The 9,458-nt window shown below is 50.7% G+C and overlaps 1 protein-coding gene across 1 annotated transcript; it reads left to right on the top strand.

Annotated features, from left to right (window-relative positions):
* Positions 1-2,078: 2,078 nt before the first annotated feature.
* Tnnt3 (troponin T3, fast skeletal type) lies at positions 2,079-7,204 on the top strand. Its single transcript, XM_052194965.1, has 8 exons — positions 2,079-2,122; positions 2,686-2,802; positions 2,894-2,971; positions 3,221-3,334; positions 3,455-3,564; positions 3,714-3,804; positions 5,544-5,584; positions 7,016-7,204. The coding sequence occupies exons 2-8, from the start codon at positions 2,719-2,721 to the stop codon at positions 7,068-7,070; spliced, it is 573 nt and encodes a 190-aa protein (XP_052050925.1). The 5' UTR covers positions 2,079-2,122; positions 2,686-2,718; the 3' UTR covers positions 7,071-7,204.
* Positions 7,205-9,458: the final 2,254 nt, after the last annotated feature.

The following is a 9,458-nucleotide window of genomic DNA, read 5'->3' as shown; positions in this document are numbered from 1 at the left end:
AGACTGAAGGCACCACATGTCTGCCATGCCTTAGTATGCTGGGAGGCTGCCCAGGTCTCCAGATAAATATTTTTTTAATGATCTTGAGAGGGGAGGATCTCCTACTTGAGATGAGACCCCACTCTGGATAGACCTGGTCTAAAAGAACAGACTGCTCAGGGGCTGGGCCCCTCGTGAGTCACTCTGCAGAGGCCTTGCTTACTTGTGAGCACACCAGGAGGTAGATGGACCCACAACCTTCTATGCACCACTCCTTCTCGTCCCTTTGAACCTCTCTGCCGGTCCCCCCCACTCTGAACCAGGTTGAACTTCTGGCACTGGGCCCTCATTCCCTCCCCATCCTCCAGAAAAGAATGGCGCTGGGTGAAGAGGGACTGGCCCACGCTCCTCCCTTGAATGCTGTTTTAAATCAAGTTCACATAAAGTAATGCAGGATTCTGAGATAGTTTCTCATCTTAGAAAAATTATTTATGTTCTCAATATGAAAATAAAACACCTCATTAAGAAAATTTGGAAAATACATAAAAGTCAAATGAAGGGGAAAAAAATCCATCCATAATTCTCCCACTCACCCACCAGCCAGACTGTGGAAAGGACCAGGGAGGGGAAAAAAGATCTTTATTTCTTCCTGTTCTTTTTCTACACGGAGTTCTTGGAAAATAAAGATCTTGACTATGTTTTTTCAAGCACGGGACTGTCTATATAGCCTTGAATTCTGCTTTTAAAAAAATGTAACACTATTCATAAGTATTTTTCCATGTTTTTACATAGTCTTCTTAAATATTTTGAATGGCCACATAATATTCCATCAATTGGACAAACCATAATTTTCCTAACCATTCCCTGATCACAGGCTTCCCCCAATATTTTACAATCATAAATAACGCTGGGCAGAAATCATTTTCCATCTTGAGGGCTATTTGCCTAGGCCACATTCCCAGAACTGGAATTACTGGGTCAAAGAAGACCAGTGCTCTGAAGACTTTGACATTCACTGCCAAGTTGCTTTCCACCAGGGCCCAGCCAAGGCGGTCTCCTACGTGGGCTGTGAGCAGTCTTGTGTCCCACACCCTCCGCGCCCAAAGGCGGGAACGGGCGTCTGCCCCTCACCCGTTGATGAACAGCCAACCACATCTCATGGATGTTTGTCTTAGCATTCCTCTGATGGCACCACCACTAACCGTCCATGTTTGTTAACTGGTCATCTTTCTTTGCAAGTCAGTGGCTTGTGCCCCTTGCTCGTTTATCTCGTGGCTGACACGTCTCCGTGTTTGCTTAATCGTCCGTTTACTCAGGGATATAAATCTTCTCTGTATTTGCTGAAAAGGTTTTTTTTTTCCCCCGGTCTGTTTTTTTCCCCCTCTGCGTTTCAATTTTTGCTCTTTTTTTCCCCACATACATAAGTTTTTCATTTGCACAACATCATCTGCACAGCTTTCCCTGGGAGGGAACTTTGGGGCTTCAGAGCTTAGAAAAATCCCTTCCCTCTCCAGGTTTTGATCGCTATTCCGCTCCCCTTTCTTCTGTGGCCTGCTTCTAAAAGCCGCGGTTGTCTGGGCTCCCTGCTCCATCTGGAATGTGTTGGCAGGAGGAGGGGGTCGCTCGGCCGGCCAGCGGGCTGGGGGCTCCTTTTCCCCTTACAGGCTCTCGTTCATTTGAGCACTCAGAAAGAAAGACTAAAAGTGTCCAGAGCCACAGGACAGGTCTCACCCCAGAAGCTGATGCCAGTCACTGGCCCTGGAGGGCCTGTGGTAGCCAGCCACCCTGCCTTCTGCTAGGATCTGGCTGCATTTGTTTGTGTGTCTGAGAAAGAGGTGGCATGAAGCAGTGAGCAAAACAGAGATGGGCACAAGCAGGGTGATACCTTCTAGGAAGGGGCAAACTACTCTAGGGGGCATGGGTTAGAAACCCAAGAACAAAGAGCTAGGAAGCACTGCTTTAGTTGAGACGTACCCGCTCTGTTGGGTGCCAGGGTGCAAGAAAGAGAAGGAGGGCCAGCCTAGATTCGAGGCTGGCTGGGCTCCTCTGTGGGATGTTGTCCTTGCTTATGAAACAACTTCTGTGTCTCTTCCCCAGACTTACTGCTCCTAAGATCCCGGAAGGGGAGAAAGTAGACTTCGATGTAAGTTTATGGGGTCCAGATCGCCCTCATCCCAAACTCTTTGGACTTTAGGCTAGGCTTCCGGTCATATCCTCTCAAGCAGCCAGACCGATGGCAGCCCAACTCTAGGCCACACTCTCCTAATTCACTCCTAGACCCCAGAAAGTTGGCACCCCTTCCCATTCCCTCCATACATTCTTGCACCCACAAATCCATCCAGTCAGCCCATCCCATCTCTCAACTGTCTCCCATTTAACCACCGATTCATCTGTCCATTTATTTGTTCAAGCACTTATCCTTGTGCTCAGCAAGTTAATCTCATGGTTTCCTCTCTGCCAGGCCCAAGAAGCTATCTCTGAGGATGACAGAGCCAAGTCTGAACCAGGTCACCTCAAGAATGGTGCTGGCTTCATGATCAGCTAGGACCTAGATTCCTCCATGGGAAGGGTAGTACCTTGACCCTATGGTCAAGGCCATACTGAGCTTCAGGAGGGCAGCAGCAGTAGGGATCTGGCAGAAGGTGTCCCTAGCTGGAGGTAGGTTCCAAGCTGGCAAGAAGGGGTAGAAACTTTTCTCGCCCCCAGGATATCCAGAAGAAGCGTCAGAACAAGGACCTCATGGAGCTGCAGGCCCTCATCGACAGCCACTTTGAAGCTAGAAAGAAAGAAGAAGAAGAGCTAATTGCACTTAAAGAAAGAATTGTGAGCACTGCTGCCCTAGGAGGCTGCTGGGTACTCCACAGGGATTGAGCGTGACAGGGAAGGGCTGACCAGTTTGCCCTCTTGGCTGCAGGAGAAGCGCCGTGCAGAGAGGGCAGAGCAGCAAAGAATCCGCGCTGAGAAGGAGAGGGAACGCCAGAACAGACTGGCGGTAAGGACTGTACCATCCTGCCGCCCCTAAGCCCATGTATCCAGAAAAGCCCAGGGTCTTAGATTTTCCTTATACTGGGCCCTCTGTTAGGGCCAGCAATCAGAGCTACCAGGTTAATGCTTCTTGCTCTGCAGAAACACAGAAAAAGAGCAACTTCCTTCCAGGAGGTTGTAAGCCCAGAGCTAGTCTTGGAACTCTGCTCAAAGGACAGCCTCTGAGGATCTTGAGGTGGGGGTGGGGTCTCCACAGGAGGAGAAGGCCAGAAGAGAGGAGGAGGATGCCAAGAGGAGAGCTGAAGATGACATGAAGAAGAAAAAGGCTCTGTCCTCCATGGGTGCCAACTACAGCAGCTATCTGGCCAAGGTAAGGAACACGTTCAGAACCCTGAAGTGAACCAGAACCCAGAGCCTTCAGGTGAGGCTGGTGTTTGTCCCACATACCTTTCTGAGACCGGGCCCTTCATCCCCTCTCTTTCCTCCCCAGGCTGACCAGAAGAGAGGCAAGAAACAGACAGCCCGGGAAATGAAGAAGAAGATTCTTGCCGAAAGGCGCAAGCCTCTGAACATCGACCATCTTAGTGATGACAAGCTGAGGTGGGGGGGCGGGGGTTCCAAATCATGCCGGGCCTTTCCCCCAGAGAACTGAGTCACAGCTCTCTGTGATTGCTGGAGGAGGAAGCAAGGTCCTGGGCCCTGCTTTTCTAGCTTCACCCCATCAAACCCCCTTTTATTCCATTTTCCAGGGACAAGGCCAAGGAACTCTGGGATACATTGTACCAACTGGAGACTGACAAATTCGAGTTTGGGGAGAAGCTGAAACGTCAGAAATATGATGTGAGTCCAGGCATCTCTGGCTCTGGGGCCTGCAGAGTCTTACTCTGGGGAGGGGGGAGGCAACTCTCTCCCCACATCCCAGTCATACTCTGGTCCTGCCTTTGCCTTGAGACCTGGCTCCACACTGGGGCCACTACTGAAGATTAACCTTCAGGGCAGGTACCTGATCCATCAGCTTGGGCCCTGCATCTGAATTGGCCAGTGCTGTAGATGGAAGTGTTGTGTGTTCTCAAACTGCTGAGATTCCCATGACATTTGCCTCTTCAGGGAAGGCAAGCATATAGCCAGGGTGACTCAAACATTCCTTTGAACTGAAAAAGAGAGTTCAGTACTGTGTCTCTTGGGGGCTCAAGGTAGGGTCAGGGCATCTGGGATGAGGTTGCAACCTTCATAGGTATTGAGGGCAAGGTAAGGAGTTACAGAAATGGGGCAGGGCCTTCCTTGAGTGATGAGGTAGAAGCAAGCTTGTTTGTTCTTAAGCACCATGGATTCAGGGAAGGATATTGTCCTGGTGCCTACTGTACTTAGGGCAAATGCAAATACCTTGGGTTCGCTGGAAAATCAGTGCTGTCCTTCCCTCCTGGCCCTCCAAGTGCCCAGTGAGGGGAGAAGTAGGAACTCACGCATAGGCATCTTCCACAGCCATCAAGAGAGACAATCAATGAATCCTGGCTCCTTCTTCCAATCTCTGGGAAGATGAGCTAAAACCTTCTTGCAACCTCTGGGTAGATGACATAGATTTTAGTTGCTCAACGTTGAAGAGCCTTGGTCTCCACACCTCCATCACTGGCCATCCCTAGAAAGAGATTCATCCCTCAGCCTCAAGTCTACCCCAGAAGCTAGTTCAAAGAAGGATCCACCAGAGGCCAGGCTACTCTTTTCAGCAACAGTAGCTGGGTCAGAAACCCATAATCTCCAGATATATTCTGCCCATATCTGGTCTCCTGTGTTCAAAGAGTCTACCTGTTCATCAGAAAACTGGCCCAATACATATCAGGGCCTTGAAGCCTCAACTGCCCACCCAACCTGGTAACCATCTTGATTTTTCTAGATCATGACTGTCCGGGCCAGAGTGGAGATGCTGGCCAAGTTGTGAGTAGGCAGAGCCTGCTATAGGCCAGGCTTGTGGGTGTGCAATGCTCAGCTAGCATCTCGCATGGCAAAGACTTGGGTCATTGAGGACACTGGTGGCAAAGGGTCTTTCCCTCCTGTCCCAGCTCCTCCCTCCTGACTTCTGCTGGTGGCTATGAGGCCGGCCCGATGCTCTTGTTGGCAGATGAGAAAGAAAGGCCCTTGCCTTCTCAGAGGTTCACTTGGTGCCAGAGCCTGTGAGCCACCAAGTCAGGAGCAGGCACCATGGACCAAGGAGCAGAAAGGTCAGGATCAGGAGTCAGTGGTGGAACTTAGAGAGGTCTAAAGGCCTTACTTCCACCCTGTCCCTTCTGTCTGCCTGCCTGCCTCCTGCCGCAGCCACAAGGTAAGTGGCCAGCTGGGAGCTGCTGTGTGCGGTAGCTAGAGAGAGCAAGTCAAGACACAGTCCAAGGACAAAGAACAGTGCCCTCCCACAAAGGAGCCAGGAGACAGTAAGGAAAATGGTACAGGAGGCTGTGTCCCTGCAGTGAGAATACAGTGGGGATGCCACAGTTGGCCTGCCCTGTGGTGAAGACATGCGTTCCCTAGCCAATGCCTGGCTGGGCTTCCCAGATCTCTGTCACAGTAAGTCACCTGTGTTGTTACAGATCACCACTCTCAGGAGCCGAATTGACCAAGCCCAGAAGCAGTAAGTAGCTCAGTCCATTCTTGCTCTGTGCTGGGCCTAGAGTCCCCAGGGCCAGCCACCCGCAACCCTGACATTTTAGCCAGTTCCTGAACGAGGGTTCCTGGTAGCCAGCCCTAAGCAGAGCAGTAACAAGACTAACGGGGTCCTGGGACCCACTGGCTCTTTCCTCTCTTGCATGCAGGACATGCCAGGTGGGGAGGTGGTGTTACATTCCCCTTCTGTGATGTGCTAACCAGCCACGAGCCTGTAACAGGATGTGGTAATGATATCTGCAACCTCCATGCCTCTCCAGAGTTGGAAGCAGGATCAAGCCAGCCTGGGCTACATGAAGGCTTATCTCAATCAATAACAATTGCAGTAACAATAACAACAAATAGAGGTGGCACGAGGGTACAGCTCAGTAGGTACAGTGCTTGTGCAGGAGGCACAGGTCCTTATTTGGATCTCAGTACCTTCATTAGAGCACATCCATAATCCCAGAACTTTGTGAGGGAGGCAGAGGCAGGAAGATCAGAAGTTCAAGATAGGCTGCAGAGTAAGTTTCAAGGCCAGTTTGGGAGATAGGAAATGGGAAGAAAGGGGAAGGGGTTGTGGAGAAGGGATGAATGAATAAATGAACCGATGCCTCAGGAGGGGAACCCCTCCACACAAAGAATCAGATCCCACAGGACTCCAGGACCTATTACAACAGTGACCCCTGACCGGGTTCTTAGTTTGATATAATACTAGGTGTCGGATGTTTACCCTGGATATGGGGTTGTCCCATTTTAAGAACAAAATCAACTGGAGCTGTTTAGACTTCCTGTTTCTTGGGATTTTTCTCCCTCCTTCCATACTATAGGAAGGGGCTATTGGCTCCCATCTCTACTGGGTGGGCTGGAGGATCATGACAGGTTGGTTTGATGAAACGCCATGTGTACATAGGTGTATGCATGTGTCAGGGTGCTCAAGAAGGCCCGTGAGGCCACATCACCAGCCCAAGATCCCACTGGGTAGCTCAGAGCTCACGGGCTTCCATCCTCCTGCCAGCCTAGAGCCTCACACAGCACGTACCCTGCTTCCAGCTTGCTGGGGTACAGAGGGTTTCAGGTAATGAGGTCCCTAAGTCCTGGAACTGGCTATCCTTAGCCGCCATCCTGAAAGGCACAGGCTTTTCAAAGCTAGGATAGCATGGGTCTGTCTGCAGTAATTCCCCTGGCCGAAGCAGGAGAACAGAAGGTGAGCCCAGGTAACCAGCTAACACTATCCTAACCACACTAGTGCCCAGGCCCTGTCAGGCCTACTGCAGGTGAGTCAGATCCCACTGCTCAGGCTGGAACGAGGTGTGTGCACTGGAAGTGGGGGCAACAGCTCGGGAAGACAGGAGCTGAAGGTCTCCTTTAGCTGGCTGGACTCTCTGACCCTTAAACACAATTTTCTTCCCATTTGCAGCAGCAAGAAGGCCGGTGCCACAGCCAAGGGCAAAGTCGGTGGGCGCTGGAAGTAAAAGATCTGAGAGGTGCACCACAGCAGCAGAAACCATCAACCCTGGCTCCCACCAGGGCCCCTTATTCCAGCTCTGCACTCTCCAGAGCTCTCATGCCCAGGCATTTTGGGGAACTCAGGGCCCACCCTGCTGCAATGCCCTCACCTTCTGGGGTCTAGGAATAAAGTTATCAGACTCCCCTCTACTGTTTATGTGTTGTGTTATCCTGCATAAGGGAAATGTTGGGAGTGCTGCAGGACAGGAGCATCACGGGAGCACACCTTAAAACAGCCCTGGAAAACTCAGGGTATCTTACTGCTCTTAGCAACTACAGCTCAACTGCACACAGTCCTGCACCCCAATGCACCTCCAGAACTTGGTCTGTAGCTGTTCTTTTCAGAGGCTTTTAATTCCTAGACCCTCTTTGTCCTCAGCACCAGAGTGAGCCCTCCATGTTAGAAAGCTGCCTGGGCAGCCCAAAAAAAGCACTGTTTAAAGAAGAAACAGCCCAGCCTCGGGAGGGTTAGGGAGGAAGGCTGGCTGCCTGGAGACGTTGCAGACACCCCGAAAGGGGGGAGGCGAGGGGAGCTCCAGCTAGCACATCAAGGGGGGAGAGGAATGCAGGAAAGCACGTTTCCCACAGGGAGCAAGCTCTGCAAACAGCGTTCTCCTATATTACAGGGAACACAGAACACAACTGTACAATAAATTTGAAAGTCCTGACCAAATAGAATTATGGAAAATATAAATCACAGAAATTGGATCAAGACGCGGAGCCCTGCACAGCGAGGTATTCATAGAGGAAGGGGCTCGTGCACAGACACCTCCAGGAAGACTGCGGAGGCAGGGCAGTCGCAGCCAGTACCCTGAATGAAAGACAGGGAATGTAGTCAGCTCTTGCCAGGCCCCCGAGGGCAGTATTCACCCTCCAGAGAGCACATGCAACCCATCTGGACATGTACCCCATGAGACAGCAGTGTGGCCCCCATCTGTGCATGTACCCCAACACATACAGTGGTACAGACTCCATCTGTGTGTGCACCCCAACAGAGGGTGGTGTAAACCCCATCTGGGTGTGCATCCCAATACACATTGTTCTGGTTCCTGTGGGAAATACATGCGTACACACACACACACAAAGGGCTGTAAATATACTGTATGGTGATGTGTCTGGATGCTCTGTGTCCCTCATGTACACAGCATTAAAGAAAAAAAAATTGTTCACTGATCATGGCTGCAGCCCAGTGGGGAAGAGTCTATTATGAACATCAAACCAGCTTTAGGGCCAGCAGCATACCTTGCAGGGGAGATAGGCTCAGCTAGTCTGTCAGGGGCAGGGGACATAGAAGCAAGGGGCAGGAATGGGCAGTGATTGAGACACTCGGGTGGAGGTCTCCGGCTAAGTAGACCTCACATGATGCTTCTGTAGGCAGGCTAGGGGATTAGACGTCGCTTGGGTGGTATCCTCAATATGCTAAGTGAGAAACATAGACAAACACGTTTGTGTCTTTCCACAATGTCAGAATGTATTGATTAGTAGCAGTATATTCACAAGGTAAGGCCATTTCAATGGCAGCATTTGCCAGATAATCCTTCTTTCCTTGATAGCCTGGCAAGGCAAACACAGGTTCTTTCATTCCGATCTTAATTACTAATATTGACTCTCAGATCACACACCACACAGTAAATATATCTATCTATAGCCCTATCTATATATGTATGTTACATAATGGCTCCAAAGGTTTAAAGAGGCAGGAAGTTTCAGAGTCCTGAGAAGCCAAGACCGGGAAGCTGCAAGGGCTCTCAGAGTCTCTATAGTGATAAGATAAAGAGCGGGATGGAGCTATAGCAAGGCTGCAGAGGCTGCAGTGGTTTCTGTAGCATTGGGCCTGTGGTATGGTCAGAGCGGAGGAGTAGGGGCGAGGTGAAGTGAAGGGCGCAGATGAGCCGACGGATAGACAGGTGGATGGAGGCCCAGACAAAGAACAGGGGGACAGCAATTGAATAAGCCATCAACAGTGGGCACCAAACTGGGCAGAAGCCCCTGAGACAGTTAGATATTCTCTCCCTGTCAGTTACACACACACACACACACACACACACACACACACACACTGGGTGGTTGGATGACTGGGGCAGAAGGGACATTGCCATCCTACCCTGTACTAGGTCTCTACCTCTTTAGGAAGTCTGGGTGAGGAATGGCTTGGTCTGTGAATTCTCGGGTCTGGCTTCTCTGGTATAAATTTAATATGCCCGTGTGACCCTACAGTCTCAATCCACTGCAATACATTTTCAGTATTACCCTTTCTACTGAGTGTTATTTATCCATCTTTGTGCCCTGTGTGGTGCCGGGCTGATGGGAGGCAGAGGCAGGCAGATTTCTGAGTTTGAGGCCAGCCTGGTCTA

The sequence above is a fragment of the Apodemus sylvaticus genome, chromosome 1, assembly GCF_947179515.1.
Source record: "Apodemus sylvaticus chromosome 1, mApoSyl1.1, whole genome shotgun sequence".
Classification (NCBI taxonomy): domain Eukaryota; kingdom Metazoa; phylum Chordata; class Mammalia; order Rodentia; family Muridae; genus Apodemus; species Apodemus sylvaticus.
The sequence above is the reverse complement of the archived record's forward strand: the minus strand, read 5'-3'. Positions and strand labels throughout refer to the sequence as shown.

Bases quoted from the DNA above. Each gene is read 5' to 3' on its own strand.
- Tnnt3 (XM_052194965.1), top strand. From the start codon at position 2,719: ATGGAGCTGCAGGCCCTCATCGACAGCCACTTTGAAGCTAGAAAGAAA. The intron at 2,972-3,220 runs GTAAGGACTGTA...GGGTCTCCACAG, and splicing joins AACGCCAGAACAGACTGGCG to GAGGAGAAGGCCAGAAGAGA. The intron at 3,335-3,454 runs GTAAGGAACACG...TTTCCTCCCCAG, and splicing joins ACAGCAGCTATCTGGCCAAG to GCTGACCAGAAGAGAGGCAA.